We start from the raw sequence: 16977 nt of genomic DNA on the forward strand, positions 1-16977 counted from the left end.
CATTTCAATCTGGATTTCTTAGCAGTGTATCCATTAAACAGTCTCCAGTCATATAATGATTCCAATTTCTGAGTTATTAACTCACTTACTGCCATTCCAATGTATTCCAAATAATTGTGGTATGATTGAACAAATAGAAATTGGCTTGATGGTTTGTTTAATTGCTGAAGCTGTCATACTTGGAATGTTGTTCTGTTCAAAGTGTAAGCATTGTGTAGTAATCCAATCACCATTAAGCTTTCTAATGATCTACATGAAACTGCTTAACTGTATCTCGATGTATCTGATAATATTTGTGAATGAAGCATGATGCATACAATGCAATGCACTGAAGTGATTTGACGTTAATGAAATTTATACCGGTTTTCTTCAGCATCAGAGTGCTTTGGTAAGTAATTACACTGTATGCAATCAGTAAGTAGTACCTGCTGTCTGAAATTTCAGTGCAATAATTGTCCAACATTCTGAAACAATAAATAGTTTGTTTGTTTTAATTGACACTGTGTGAGAGTTCATTACATTGTAAGTAACATCTCATATAAATTCAAATCTTATTTTATGTAATGCAAAGCCACATTGTGTAATCTGTCTGTTAAGAAATGTGCTTTCAATACCTATTCTTGCATGTCATACGTTATGTCAGTCAATCAGTCAATTTTGTGCACACAATCTGCAGATAGTGTAAACTACTTCTGTTACATGGCTACATGTTTCTTAGGCCTCAATCATCGATACTTTCCATTCAGGTTTATACCTTACTTATTTATATAAACAATATGTGTCATGAACTACCTTATCCCATAGATCCTGATAAAATTCCAGCAATACAGACTAACTAATCTTTCAAATACAGTCTAATAATGTTAATTGTCACCAGTAGAATCCAGTATCACCGCAACTATTATCCTCAAGTCGATAGATATGATTCATGGTATTCACACTTTACTGATCGAACTTACAGTTAGCCTAATCGCTGCTAATATCATTGAAATCATATAGCTTGCACATCATGAACTTGTCAAGAACGTCTCCACATTATGATTCCAGCAGTCCCATTAACTGCGTCACACAGATTATAATCTTAGAATCAAGAAGATTTCTAATCACAGCACTTAGACTTGCAATCTTAGTACATGCAAAGGCACATAACTCAATGAGAGTTTTAAATCTATTGCTTAGATGTACAAACTCATTCTCAGAACCCATTATCAATCCTATTCCAAGATTTCATCATATAGCCAACTGAAACAGATAATGTATGTCATTGCAAACGAAGAATCTCTGACAGTATAATGTCTAGAGACGCAAGTCAAGTATAATGAAGACAACCAGTAATGGTTTCTACAGGAAATGCTTTTAATACCTTCATGAAGGATGCAATCTAAACCAAAACATAGCATTTATGGAATTATTTTCTCATGTTCATCCACCAATAGTTCACAAAGCTATTACAAATTGCTTTTAAACATTAGACAAGAATAGTATATGTATACCTAACAGTTATAAAGTGCTGATCAGTTAACAATAGCAAGTTTGAATTATTACATATCAACAACGACAAAGATCAAACTGCATTAGTAATATTTTTCAATCTTTATTACTAATGCGTAAAAATGCTTTCCGAATATAACGAACTCGTTTAATGGCTGTAAAGTGTCCAGAAGATCTACATAAAGAAGGCATATCACTGAATGATAAAAATACGCAAGTATCTCTGAAAAGTCTGTTGAGCATTTATCAGGATATTGCACGAATCAAAAACTCAGGCTTGAATAACATTGGTACATGATGCGTAAATTCATTTTATTGCCTATCAGTTCTGAACACATCACGTTATATGAACTTTTAAATGCTAACAAAGTAATGAAGCTACTTTTTATGGAAGTACCGACAATCACTGAACATCCAGCTAAATATCATAATCTAGCGCACACAGCCTAATACAGCATGATGATAAAGACGTATCGTTTTATAATATCAGGATAAAGCTGTAACTCGATTAGTGCAATATGAGAGGTTATGTCTAAAGTACTTACATTAAGAGGACCATGAAAGCAGTTATCTGCTATTCATGCAGCAATGAAATTGGTAATGTAATGTGCTAGATACTAAAGTTGACTGAAATAATGAGCTCTGATTATCATGAAGCTTAACAGTCATCTGGTCGAAGCCAGACATGCCGAGCAACATCATGAAAGTATTCCAGACTCACTTAAGAATAATCTCAATGTTCATGACCAGGTTTGATAATGCATTAAGTTAGTGAATGCACTCTTTACGTAAATGTAGTTCTGCGACAATTAGGTGATGTGTCCATGCACGTGATATCTCTCATGAAACTGATAGCTCCAGATTCTAGCATTACCTTAAACTTCCATGCTCGTGATGCATGCTCCTCTGGCATCAGTACCAGATACCTCATGATTAATAAGCAATGTAGCTCTGTGCTAGAGATTTGCAAGACATGTGCAAGGAAATCTCGATTGAAACCCATTTAAGTCATATAATTTACAATCTTCATCATGAGACATGTGAATTTATGTTTCGTCTGAAAGGTTGAATGGAGCGATGTAGTTGTTTCATCAAGATCCACACGAGTCGTGACCTCGAGCAGTTGTCCATGACTGTACATTGCTGACGATCTCACCCACGAGCTATCACTCGTAGTCAGTCTTCACATGTTGACAGCTAAATTGAGCAAGTTGTGCAAGATTGTGCAACCATTTGCTCAAATTATCTATCTAACCTTAGGGATTACATGATGATCGTGACTTCATTGTGTAAAGCCGTTGACATTTAATGCGATAAGTGGATGATTACATCCACAGGATTCTTCATAGCCTAGGGCAGTTACTGCATTCAGCTGCGTTTAGGTACTGTCATATCGTTGTAGACTAATATTTGTCTAATCACATGATTGCACTCATAGTCAGACCTGCAGTGAACGTACAGTAATTAGTGATTGAATATTAATGCTTCCATTATGCGATATTCGAAGACCATGAATGGTTGACTGCGCCATGAGCGGGATGGTAATTCTTCACTTGGAATGACAGTCACTTCGCAATCTTAGCATGTGTCAGCAACAGTGAGTCTTGCGAGATGCATGCACGTTGTTTTTAGCTGTGAATCATAAGTTGGAATGTACTTGAACTGCTTGCAATGACAAGGGTTGTCAAGCATCAGCCTAAAGATTTACAGTCTGTCTGAATCACAACTGATGTCCTAATCAAATCGGATTGAATTAGTATAGAGAATTGAATGATATTTGTCGATGGAATTTTTCAATTTACAGTTAATATATTATAGAACATGTAGCAATGCTAATGGCAATGACATATTGTCAAATGAATTATCTGGCGGAACATGCTTTAAACCTGAGCGAGCATTGTATACAGTTACAGCTGTGAGGTTCAATAATTATGGACTAAATCAATATCTGATATAACCGTGTTGCTCATCATATGATCAGATACTAATCTGATGTAGTTTACAACTATTTGTCAGATTAATAGTTGGTCTTAAATAAAGTTCTTTCTCACATCAATATTAAGTGAATCGGTATCAATATGAACTAGATGCTCAATGTCATTGATATGATTACTGAATATGTTGCAATCTAGTTTTGCCTTTGCAAAACAAGATGTGTATATACATTTTTCTGACATGATCGAATATTAAATCATGGTGTATCAATATGTCAACTTGACACAGATAGTTAGAATTTTGCAATGCAGCTTTGAAGAGGTGCAATTATGTGCAGAATGTAGTAAATGTCATTATTTCATTTACTATGCTCAGCATCTAAAAAATGCTGTTGTCCATGACTCAGCATATGGCGAATGATGACCAGTATCTTGTTTCCTTGATGACACGCACATGTTCATTTATAGAGTGGCTTAGACTAACTAAAGAATTCTACTGACTGTATTACACTGTGATCACTATGTATCATGCAGTAATCTTCAGAAACGCAATAGATTCATACTTACGAGCTTTTCTGATAATTGATCACAACGATGATCATTAAACCTTGTTTCACTAGCAAGTAGATGTTAACAGTGTGCACAATAGTTGAAACTCGTCTGAAAATACAATTGATTGCCTACTTACTGAGTGTAATACTAGCATTAAAAGACAATGATGTACATTCTGACGTTCAGATTGCAACTGCATATCAAGACGATGATGATTGTAGATCAGCCAGTCATTGCAATCTCATTGACCCAAATTGACAGTCAGGCATATGATCTTACATCGTCCAAGTGATATGCGTAAGGAACAGAGCATGTCTAAATGCTACAGATTGTTTAAGAAAGATTGAATGGAGTTCCACTATTGGTAAACAGAGGATGCATGCTTTAGCATGGACTAAGCGTGTCGTGGAAGACTACAGCACAAAGTTCACACCATGCGTCAACCAATTCTCCATTCCGAAATCGGTGCATGATACGAATTCATTGAGCAAGATTCAATTGACTAGGAAAACTCTATTCACAACCGAACAACACTCCGTGACGTAAGATCGAGTTATCTCAGGATTGCTACGTGGTAATTGCTATTGCCGTAACTAACGGAAATGATTACTCTCAAACTGTGTCCTTCAACGCTCAAGGTCTCAGTCGGCATCATCCAGTATCTACATCTACACCAGGTACATCAAGAAATATCATTACACTGATGTAATAATTGACATAATTGCTATGACTCATCAGTCAAATAACCCTCAAGACATTCAATTAGAATATTGATCTAATGTTTGATTATAAGAAATCTAAGTCCATCAGAATAAAACCAATTTACTGCACTGAACACTACATGTGCATGCAATGGATTCATAAAGCCTATGTCGAATGCAAGTTTCGACATCGATCTAGATAATTCGTACTAAATAAGGATTGTCAGTGTCATGTGTGCAATGTGTGTTGTTGGTGGTGTAGAACATATGTTATACAGTGCTGACTTGGGAATGTCGTGTATAACTAGTTTAATTGATATTCATATACAGTATGATAGCAGTTAAGAAAATTCAAATTCTGGACCATCTACAGATCAAAACGATCTGCACATTCAATCACCGCTGACGATCCCGATAGTGTTCTCCGCGATAGATGACGAATCCTGTGATCAGTTAACAACTTTCGTACTTCATTTAGAACAATTTCGTAGCCTGGTGATCATGTATAGAATTACTTTATACATATATCGCTAGATCGATGTTCCATGTTGATTTCATCTAGAATAGCATTGTCTTTACACTGTTGTATACTCATGCAAATAAACAGTAGAGGATTCTTATATCATTCGATTAAAACTACGTATCCAACTTCGATCATCTATTATTAATTTCTAATGATGAATATCATATTGTTGGATATATATCAAATTGTAATATATCTATTTAGCGTCGACTTGCTTGATAGTGTTGTTCAGTACATATGACTTACTTGAAGTTCTAATCCATTCTTACAACGATCCATATGTCTCTTCATACACTGATCATATGTTATCAGGATGTACATATATTATATTTATTAAGTATTCCAATGTATGAAATATCATTCTGATTTGATATAAGTCAATTACTGAAATCAGAATCACATTATCACAAATCTATCTCAGATTGAAATAGCTGATTAGGATAAGTATTATAGGAGCTATCGTGTAGACCTGTTCATGTAATCTCCATGCTGACTATCAATGGCACTCATCAGTATAAGCATGTAACATATCATTGCAGATGATTAGCAATGTTCAATGTATTTTTACATGCATTGTGGTCATGCTTTGGAAGCCGTTTCAGATTGTTTGATTGCAGAACTACTCCATTTCACATGCTGCTTCATTGAACATTGCTTCAGTCATTCCAAGTACACGCTTTATTACTTATCCTAAGTGCCAAATTATATTTACAGATCAACTCAATTACCATAACATTCGTGATACCAAACCATGCTACCATGTAAATTCAGACATCCAATTCAACTTTGTATTTACGTCAACTATCCGTTTATCCGCCATTCTGTGATCTTACCACTACCTCATTATCCTACATCCATGTTCATCACAAACACCATCTACACCATCATCAACCTATGCCTCCATACATCAACCCAATATCCATCCACACCAATTCATATACCAAGCACACCATCTCCACCATGTATCATCATCTATCCCGACACCGTCATGCCACACGAACCACACCACTCCTTCTAACCAAACCTATTCCTTCAATCAATCCATCCAATCCCATATTCACCAATACATGCTTCCATCACACCATACTCAACATCCTCATCCCCATCCATCCATCGCAAAGCCATCATCCATCCTCTCATCCAATCACTACGAATCCACCCATTATCTCACCACATCCATCTACACCACCACTCCAGTCCACATCCAAATACCACATCCATTCCTATACCACCCACTCTCATCCAGTAATCCGTTAACCAATCCCCACCATGCATTAACAATCGCACCATCATCACTATCCATCGAATCTCCATCTCCAATACCCATCCAAAGAACTCCACCCAACCCACTGATGCCACAATGCTCCAGTCCCACTGCATACACACTACCTCATCCACCATCCATCATCTGACCATACCAAAACAAACCTCCATTCCAACTTGCACTCAAACCATCCATGTTTCACATCAACCACTACCCATGATTCCACATAAAAAATCCATCATTCGAATCATCAATCCTCAAATATCATCTTCCAGATCATTCAAGTACCACTTCGAATCATACATCTACATCCTCACGTCGAACCGCTCAACATCATCCAATCTACTTGCGATGCGAAATGCCATTTCCAGCATGACCTCTAAACCGCGTCTCATTAACCGGACACTCTCCAATATCCATTACTCTTGCATTCAACATGATACCCAACACCTCTACTCCATTCTGAGACATCACATTAATACACGGATTCAACAATTCTCCATCTTCATATTCATCCACATGAATATTAGTTGAGAAGCCAATTACAATATGAGTCTTGTACCTGCTGTTGACAGTCCACCTAAAAAACATACTCACATCACCAATAGTCATCCATTGACCATGTTTAGAATTGTACAGTACCGAATCCATTCTCATGAGACGTCGATCAAGTTATATTATTTCAAACACTGCATACGACCATTTGGATGACACAGAGGAGTCATGGGAGAAAGTTTTGTGGTCAAATGAGACCAAAATAGAACATTTTGGTCATCATTCCATTACGCGTGTTTTCTACAACCAATGGTTAAAAAATAATCCGTTTATCTATTTTAAGGCCCCATCATTCGAGCATACCCTAAACTAAACCTTTCCCTTTCTCTCTTTAGTCTACCGAAGAACCGTTCCATCCGGCGACACGTTTGCCAAGTGCTGATGTAAATATCGGTAAGTGACGTGCACACTTCTGAAGCATTCTCGGCATTTTGTTTCACAATGCAACTTTGTTTCAGGCCGTTCAAACGTTCCTTCCCAAGAACCAGTGAAGTCTTCCAAGACAATGATTAAGCCAGCCACTGATAAGTAAGACCTGATTAATATGATTTTGGAGGTCTTTGCATATTCATCACATACAAAGGTTTTAGTTCAGCAAAACTATTTTGACATCACACAGGAAATGCAAAATGCATTTTTTTCAATGACAATTTAATTTATTAAGGCCAAAAATGTATTTTGTTGATCAACTCTAGCTTTTTAGTCAAATAATGTTATCAAAGTAAAGGTTTCAAAATGGCCGACATGGTCCTCGACTTATTAGCAGTGCTGACATCCTGGTTTCGATTCCAGGTTCTGGTTCAGGAACAGCAGAATCACATGAAGCTACACATGGTGCGTTTGGGTGACATTTACAATTTCGGGAACTTTGAAACGTTTACTCGATTAACTCATTCACAGCAATCCACAAATTTAGTCGGGAATTCAAAATATCACATAGAGCGCCATTTCCGAATTTGTTCGGGTTTTGTTTTTTCATGCTTGGGTGCCGATAAAGCGCTGGCCGTGGCCTCTGGAAATGTTTTTGTTTGCTTTTCCACGAGGGGGCAGCATTACCCTTTTTTCTATATTAGCGCTTTGTTACAGCTTCAGCTGTTGTTAAAACGCTACATAAGCTAATTTGTATGTACTGTATTGCATATTATTTTGGACAGCCACCCTCATTTCATAACTCCATACCCATACAATTTAGGAATTAACTTTCCTTCTGATGAAAGAAGAGAGTCTAAGGCATGTTTATGTAGTCCTAAAACTCAATACTCTGCGAGTCCTGGAATTGAAGTGACAGTGATTAAAACCATGCCACTGGAGCGGACACATTTTTGCACATGTCTGGCAGTGAAAGAGTTAAAAGGTTTTCAAGATGGGGTCAAGCCAAAATTCTAATTACATTTCAAAGGATCATCCAGGCCTGGAAATAAAATCTCCCATGCTTGTTTTTGAAATTTCAGGAAGACACCAACTCCTCCTCCCTATCTCGGGGATGATTTCCTGGCTGAGGACGACGTACCAATTTGCTTTTCTATTATCACTAAATCAACCAGTCAGGAGCTTAAGAGCAAAGAATCCGATAAATTGATGGACAGGAGGCAGCAGAACGATGTGTCAAATAAGTTTCTCAAAGAGCAGACGGCCCGGAATAAAACTCAGAAGAACACGAGAGTCAAAAAGAACGAGCCAAAGGGTCGCAATACCCCCAATAAGAAGAACCCACAGCGTCCACGCAACAAGACTGACAACCAAACTAAAATGGCGGCCGGCAACTTGACAGACGCCCAGCGTGTCCAGCCTTCAACCAAGATAAAGACGTCTTCAAAAGCCAGCCGGGAAAATCCCAACACCAACAGACCGGCTTCGAGCGGGAAGGGGATGAAGACACAGCTTCAGGAGTGCGGCAATGAGGACGGTGAAAATGTGGAACTTGCCTCCCCTTCCGGTAAGATCATCGTCTCGTCATGTCTTGTTGTAACTTCTACACGCACGTCTGGGATAATTCCTGTAATATCGTCTCCTTTCCCAACATACTGAAGCATGCCAGTTGGATTATTAACTCATTCACTGCCATTCCCAAATTTATTCCAGAATTGAAAAGCATGACGTGGAGCACCATTCCCGAATTTGTGTTTTGTGTTTTCTTGCTTGGGGGGTGCCGATAAAGCGCTGGTCAGACCTCTGGTAATGTTTTCCCCTTCCACTAGGAGGCAGCATTTGCCTTTTGTCCATGTTAGCGCTTTGTTACAGCTTCAGTTTTATTGCTTTATACATCAATATGTATGTATTGTATTTTATACAGTCACCCCCATTTCAAGTTCAGATAACTCCAGACCCATGTAACTTAGGCGTTAACTCTTTTTCTGATGGAAGACGAGAGTCTAAGATTTCTTACGCTGTTTTGAATATTTATGTAGTCCTAAAACTCAAAATTGTATGGGACTTGCAATTTGAGTTAAAATAACAAAAACCCTGGCACTGGACTGGACACATTTTTGCACATCGTCTTGCAGTGAATGAGTTAAATACAAAATACTTGCTTATTTTACAATACTTTTTTTTTCATTTGATGTCCCACCCCCTGAAATATGCTTTGCGAACCAATTCGTATTTTAAAATTTCACAAATGTAACTTTCATCACACAGATTTTGATTTGGGGCAACCCGACACCCCTGAGGATTTGTCAGCTCGAACATTTGAGCCAAATCATCAGTCAACTCCTAACTGGAGTCCCGCCGAGGAGTTTCAGGTGCGGAGCAAAAGGAAAAGAAACCCACCCGGGGAGTGGTGGGTAAGCTGTCCTCAAACGATGACGCAACCCCCGATGAGAGGCGAGGATAAGCAAGAAGTCAAGAAGTACAAAGCGAACCGTGGAGAACCAGTCAAGGATGCATTTGCGTTACCGGCCAAGCCCAAGAGATTTCTCAAAAGCTCAATCAAGAAGAATGCCAAAAAGGACAACAAGATTCAGTCGAAGGCAAAAAGATCCTTGTGGAATCCATCAACCAGTGAACCAAAATACGATGGAGCAGAAGAAACAGATCAGGAACCACAGCAATTCCTGGATCGGGAGTCTTCTCCTCAGCCTTCCAGTTCTTTGAACTTCGTCCAACCACACTGGGAACACAATTCAGGTACAATACACACCCAACCGTCTTTGGGCAGGTCACTAGCAGGGCACCTATAAACAAACGAACTTTCACACTCACACACATTGTCATTAATAATAATAATAATAATAATAATAATAATAATAATAATAATAATACATTTCATTTATAAGCGCCTTTCAAAACTGTCAAGCACACTTTACAGTGACAGGATATTTTTTTCTGCGGGTGAGCAGCGGCAACCACAGGCGCCAGCGTTCATTCAACCCGGAAGTAACATAAAGTAAAAAAAAAACAAAATAATAAGTATGAAAGGATTCCCAAAAAAATAGATTTTGGTCATCATACTATTTTTGAAAATTGGAAATGTATTATTATCATAAAAATGAATAATAATAATAATAATGATTATTTTCTATTTATTTAGCGATACCTATATCCATCTATTCGTGTATTTCTTTCTTTCTTTATTTGTTTTTCATTTATCTATTTATTTATTTATTTATTTATTTATTTATTTATTTAGTTGGTTAGTTAGTTAGTTTATTCATGTATTCTTTTGTCTGTTTGATTATTTATTAGTTGATTTATTCATGCATTTGTGTATTTATTTTCAATTTATTTAGCTACATCTATATCCATCTATTTAGGTTAACTCATTCACTGCCAGCCAGTGTCTAAAATGTGTCCATTCCAGCCAGGGTTTTTGTCATTTTCACTCAAATTGCAAGACCCACAGAATGTTGACTTATAGGACTACGCAAACATTCAATGCAGTGTAAGAAACCTTGGATTATCTTCTTTCGTTTGAAAAAAAATGAGTTAATTCCTAAGTAATACAGGCTTGGAGTTATCTGAGCTTGAAATGGGGGCGGCTGTACAAAAGGCAAACGGTTCCCCCTTGTCGAAGGGAAAAACATTGCCAGAGGTCTAACCAAAGCTTGAAACATACCCTCCGGCAAGAAAAAAACAAAATTCCCGCACAAATTCGGGAATGTCGCTTCATGTCATGCTTTTCAATTCTCCAATAAATTCGGGAATGGCAGTGAATTAGTTAAATGGTAACATGCTTGTGTTTTACAGAACATCAAGTATCCCGTCCAGTGCACCGACGCACTGAAAAAGTGTCCAGGAAGCCCTTTCCATCGAGTACCGCAGAACCTCCAGAGCAGCTGCCGGATAAACGAGGAAGCAGACCACCTGGTGAATGGTGGAAGGTCACAGCCACGCCAGAGAACGCAAAGGCGGAACTTCCAAGGAACCGGAAATCCAAACTCGGCCTGAAAACAAAAACCAAACAAAGCAGAGCGTTGGCAGAATCAGCTTGGCAACCGGACGTTTTGCCGCCCAGTCAAAAGACGCGGGATGAAGAGCAGACAGAGAGAGTAAACACCCCCGCAAAGGTTTTCTCCACCCGGCCCTTCACCAACGACAGAGGCTGCGCTCAGAGTCATCAAGTCGTGATGCGGGGCTACACTCCCGACAGCGTCGCTGCCAACAGCCACCAAACTTTTACCCTGGAAGGAAAGCGAGACTCTATCTGTTCTGGACGAGACATGTAAGAAGACTGAACATATGATGATAATAATAATAATAATGAATAATACATTTCATTTATAAGCGCCTTTCAAAACTCTCAAGGTCACTTTACAGTCACAGTATAAGTTTTTCTGTGGGTGAGCAGAGGCAGCCACACGCGCCAGCTTTCACTCAACCCAGAAGTAAGTCAAATTGATAGAAAGCTAGCCAGCTAACTAATAGATAGCCAATATATACAGAAGCTAATAGATAGCTAGCTAGATAGAAAGCCATACAGCCAGATAATAATAATAATACAGTCCATTTCTAAGGGCCTTTCAAAATTCTCAAGGTCATTTTACAGTCACAGGATAAGTTTTTCTGTGGGTGAGCACACGCGCCAGCGTTCACTCAACTCTGAAGTAATTTAAATAGATAGCAAGCTAGCTAGCGAATAGATAGCTAATAGCTAGTGAATAGATAGCTATTAGCTACTGTATAGACAGCTAGCAAATAGATAGCTAATAGCTAGTGTATAGACAGCTAGCAAATAGATAGCTAATAGCTAGCGAATAGATAGCTACTGTATATAGCTAATAGATAACGAGCTAGATAGCTAGCCAGGCAGCTAATAGATAGCTAGATAGATAGCCAAACAGCCATATAGTTAATAGATAGCAAGCTAGATAGCTAGCCAGGCAGCTACTAGATCGCTAGCTAGATAGCCAGACAGCTAACATATAGCTAATGGATAGCTAGCTAGGTAGCACGCTAGACAACCAGCTGTATTGCTAAATAGTTGGATTGGATTGGATTGGATTGGATATGCCTTTATTAGTCTCACAGTGGAGAAATACACACACACACACACAGTGGAGTGGATAGCTAGATAAATAAAAAGAAGTGAAGAGAGGAAGAAAGAAATGGGGACAAGGTCATGAGAAAAGACAAAACAAAGCTCCATTGAAAATACACCATTCATTCGGGGCGCCTTATAATATGGAAAATACGGTAATCACATTTGTTGTTGTTTTTTTTGATGATCATTCACTCTATAGCACAGGTGTGTAAATCAAGGCCCGGAGGCCAATTTCTGGCCCACCACATCATTTTATTTGGCCCGCGAAAGCAAATCAAACGTGAAATTCCATGATGCTTGCTATAGTCTGAACTAAATGTCAAATTCTCCCATGTACACCATAATAACAGTCATTTTTGTACTTCAAATTTGAAAACTAGTTACAGTAAAGTCTCGTTATATCGATATCGGATATATCGATAGTCCCGGTTATATCGATACTATTTCTATGCACGCACGGAGAAAATTACATGCAAACAAGGTCGGCTATATCGATAGTCCCGGTTATATCGATATTTTTTCGGACTCCCTTGAATATCGATATAACGAGACTTTACTGTATTTGTTAAATTGTTGTGCGCTCAATTTGTAATATGTGAAAGAGATGAAACATTCTAATGGCTTCTTAACAGCCCCGAGAGAAAACCGTAACTACAATGTGGCCCGTGGCTAAAAATGAGTTTGACACCCCTTATTTTTTCCACATGATACAGATTACAAAGTGGACCGGTATCCATGATTGAACGAGAACCGCATTCTGATGCAGGTAAGCTCAATTCCATTCATTGAGTCAAAAACAAAAAGACATTTTTAACCTCATGAAGGGATCACAAATCAGGTTAGTTAGTTTCAACAGAATGAGAATCTGTTTCATGATTGAATGCGTTGCGGGTAAAACACCTCCCAGGGGAAGCGTGTTCGCCTCAGGACCCCCCGCCCCAGTCTATCCATGCACAATATTTTCCATAATATCACCAATTCGCTCATGGTCACTGAGCCCCGCATCTCTTAGATCACAGGATGTCAAAGTCAAGGCTCAGGGGCCCAAATATGGTAATAATGGTGATATTCGGCCCGCAAAAGCAAGTCAAACTTGGTGAAATTCCAAGATGCTAGCTAAAGTCGGAACCAAAATTTGAAATTGTCCCATGTAAACCACACGAACTTCAGATTTGAGAACTAGTTATTCATGAAGTTGTGCGCTCTAGATGCGGAGGAGATCAACCATTCTAATGGCTTCTCCAAATTCATAAGGAAACCGTATTGACAATGTGGCCCGCGGCCCCCAAAAAAAAATTTGACACCCCTGGTTTAGAATAGACAGTAAAACAGATGACGGCTGAAGAAACCTTCTCATCAACTGAAGCTGTAACAAAGCGCTTAACATGGACAACTATCATTTACTGCTTTTACTTCTTGAAACAGCAGACAAATCGCAACTATGTTATCCATGCACGTTCTGGTCTTTGTTAACCGGCAACTGTTCATTCCAGACCTTCCGTCGAACAGACGAACCCTTGGCGAACTTTCTGTTTGCGACATGTGCCCTCCACCCCTCAAGCCGTGCACCCTACGGGCCAGTGACAGAAACGATCTGACCGAGTGGCTCCGACTTCTGTTCCCCACCACATTCACAGGAGAGAATGATAAAAGTAAGACGGCAATGACCATTTTATTTGGGATGTTGACGTTATTTGTTTGATTGTTCGTTTTGGGGGTTTGGGTGTAACGTACTCCCTCAGCAAATTAACAAATCGCGATCAAAGCATGGTTGACCAAACACAAGTTTTTTGTTTTTTTTTTGTTTTTGTGAACCGATCTCCCTGCAGATGTGGCCATTTCCCCCGACCAGTTTGATTGGTACTTCCACAAAAACGGCACCATGGGCATCGTGGAGGACTTGCATTGTCGGAACTCCTCTCATGGGAAGATGCTGCTGGGCTCTTTCATGAAGAAACCGCTTTGGGTGGACCACAGCGCCACCATGGTTAGAAACATTTTATTTTTTTCCTCCCCCAATACAGGTAACATCCGACTTACGATCGAGTTCCGTTCCGACCTAACAGTTGTAAGTTGGGAATGGTCGTAAGTCGGAAATGATCGTAAGTCGAAATCCATTCAAAATGTTGATTAGAGACTCGGAGGCTAAATGACACGCCAAAATTGTTGTACGCGTTGCCGGCCTGGTAGCGCGTTGCGGTGCCAGGCGTAGAATTCAAATTTTAAAAATGGGGTCTCAATGTCGTGGTCATAAGTACGGGTGGTCGTAAGTCGAGCTGGTCGTAAGTCGGATGTTACCTGTATACCTGTATACGGATGTACCTGGAAAAAATGTATTTTAATTTTGTTGTTGTTGTTTTACTGACACTAAAGGTTTTTTTTCTGCTCACGAGCACCGTCAAACTCAACGTCGACTGTGTGGAGTCTTTTGTGCATGCAGGCAATACCTTCACGGTGCCTTGTGGTAAGAACGGTCACTTTTGGTACTTTTATTTAAGCGATTAGAAATGCTTAACAGAAAAAAATGTCATTTGAGATCTCACTCTGTATCCAAAACGTGGGTGTTGGTTTCAAAGTAGGGTTTCAAATTGTAGTTAGGGTTTCAAAGTAAGTTAATGTTTTCAGTTTAGGATTTTAAACTCTGTTTGAGGTTTCAAATTATTCTTCGGGTTTCAAACTAGTATTTCAAATGAGGGTTTAGGGTTTCAAATTAGCGTTACAGTTTCAAATTGAGGTTTCAAGCTCGAAGTAGGTTTTCAAACTTGGGAGAGGGTTTCAAATGAGGGCCTGGTTTTCAAAGCAAGGTTTCCAATGAGGATTTAGGTTTCGAAGTAGGGTTTTAAATTAGAGTTTCAAAAAATAGGATATGGGTGTCAAAGTAGGGTTTCAGACATTGGATCGGGTTTCATATTTGGGATAGGGCTTCAACCTCGGGCTTGGGATTCAAAGTAGGGTTTCACAAATGACGGTTAGGTTGTCATTGTCGGGTTTCAAACTTTGCATGGAGATCTCATATTGGGGTTAGGATTTTAAAATAGGGCTTGGATTTCAAAGTAGGGTTTTAAATTAGTTTCACAAATTAAGATTAAGGTATCAAAGTAGGGTTTCAAACTGGATAAGGTTTTATGTTTGGATTACGGCTTCAAACTACGGCTTGGGTTTCAAAGTATCACAAACTATGGTTGGGTTGTCATAGTAAGGTTTCAAACTTTGGATAGGCATCTCATATTTGCGTTGTGGTTTCAAACCTAGTGTTTCAAATTAGGGTTTAGAGTTTCAAATTAGCGTTATGGTTTAAAATTGGGTTTTAACGCTCTAAGTAGGGTTTCAAACTTGGGAGAGGGTTTCAAAGCAAGGTTTCAAACTATGATTAAGGTTTCAAAGTAGGGTTTTAAATTAAAGTTTCAGAAACTATGATTGGGGCGTCAAAGTAGGGTTTCAAACTCTGGATCGGGTTTTATATTTGGGTTAGGGCTTCAAACTAGGGTTTGGGTTTCACAAACTATGGATAGGTTGTCATGGTAAGGTTTCAAACTTTGGATGGGGATCTCATATTTGGGTTAGGGTTTCAAAATAGGGCTTGGTTTTCAAAGTAGGGTTTTACTTATGGTTAGGTTGTCATAGTAGGGTTTCAAACTTTCATGTTTGGGTTTCCTGTTTCAATTTAGAGTTACAGTTTCAAATTGGAGTAGAAAACTATGGTTAGGGTTTCAAACTAGGACCATTTCTGCCAGCCCTAGTGATGATTCCTTCATCGTCACTTCTCTCTTGCTCTAATCAAACAGGCCACGCCTACAGCATCCAGAATCTGGCGGAACAGCCCGCATTCCTCTGCTTTAACAGAATGCTCACTGAGAGTCCCGACTGAAGCAATGACCAAACCTCATCCAGTTTAGGATTTTTCACTGCTATTCGTTGAGCAAGGAGCAGTTTTGATGATTTTTTTTTCCTCACCAGTTGGCAGAAATTTCTTTCTTCCTGTACACGTGAATCAAATGTGTTCATTTGTCAATGATTGTTCGAATTACTTGGTGTTTTGAGGGCCATTTTGAGTCGGAATGGAACCCCGTTCTTATGCGCTATGAGGCTGACGTGCTAACCTTTTGGCCAAATGTCCGCTTTTATAAGTGAATTCAACTTGCGTCACTGATACAATTTGTTAGCCTGTCTATCGCGATTCATATTACAATAGTATGAACCTAGCATGTTAGCAAGACAAAGCTTTGTATTAGCTTATATGTGTTTAATTCCCTTGAAGTTTTGTACTTTTTTTAAAAGTATTGCTCAATACCTACAGTAAAAAGTGAATGAATATTGAATCTCAGTGTAACTAGTGTGCTTTATAAATATTTATAAAAACTGACGTTTAGCTACAAGTCATCTATTCGAGCTAAGCGTAAACACTGACGGAGCAACTTACACAGTATAGTGATACCTCGGTTTACGAACCCCTTGGTTTACGAACCTTTCGGTTTACG

The 16977-nt window shown here is 38.8% G+C and overlaps 1 protein-coding gene across 1 annotated transcript; it reads left to right on the forward strand.

The window, feature by feature from the left end:
• The first annotated feature begins 4579 nt into the window (after positions 1 to 4579).
• LOC148896804 (uncharacterized) lies at positions 4580 to 16818 on the forward strand. Its single transcript, XM_088998487.1, has 11 exons — positions 4580 to 4654; positions 7356 to 7413; positions 7479 to 7548; positions 8472 to 8956; positions 9658 to 10146; positions 11206 to 11680; positions 13213 to 13265; positions 13993 to 14151; positions 14329 to 14486; positions 14873 to 14963; positions 16285 to 16818. The coding sequence occupies exons 1-11, from the start codon at positions 4580 to 4582 to the stop codon at positions 16365 to 16367; spliced, it is 2196 nt and encodes a 731-aa protein (XP_088854613.1). The 3' UTR covers positions 16368 to 16818.
• Positions 16819 to 16977: the final 159 nt, after the last annotated feature.

The sequence above is a fragment of the Hippocampus bargibanti genome, linkage group LG06 (assembly GCF_051943395.1).
Source record: "Hippocampus bargibanti isolate YZ-2025 linkage group LG06, ASM5194339v1, whole genome shotgun sequence".
Taxonomy (NCBI): domain Eukaryota; kingdom Metazoa; phylum Chordata; class Actinopteri; order Syngnathiformes; family Syngnathidae; genus Hippocampus; species Hippocampus bargibanti.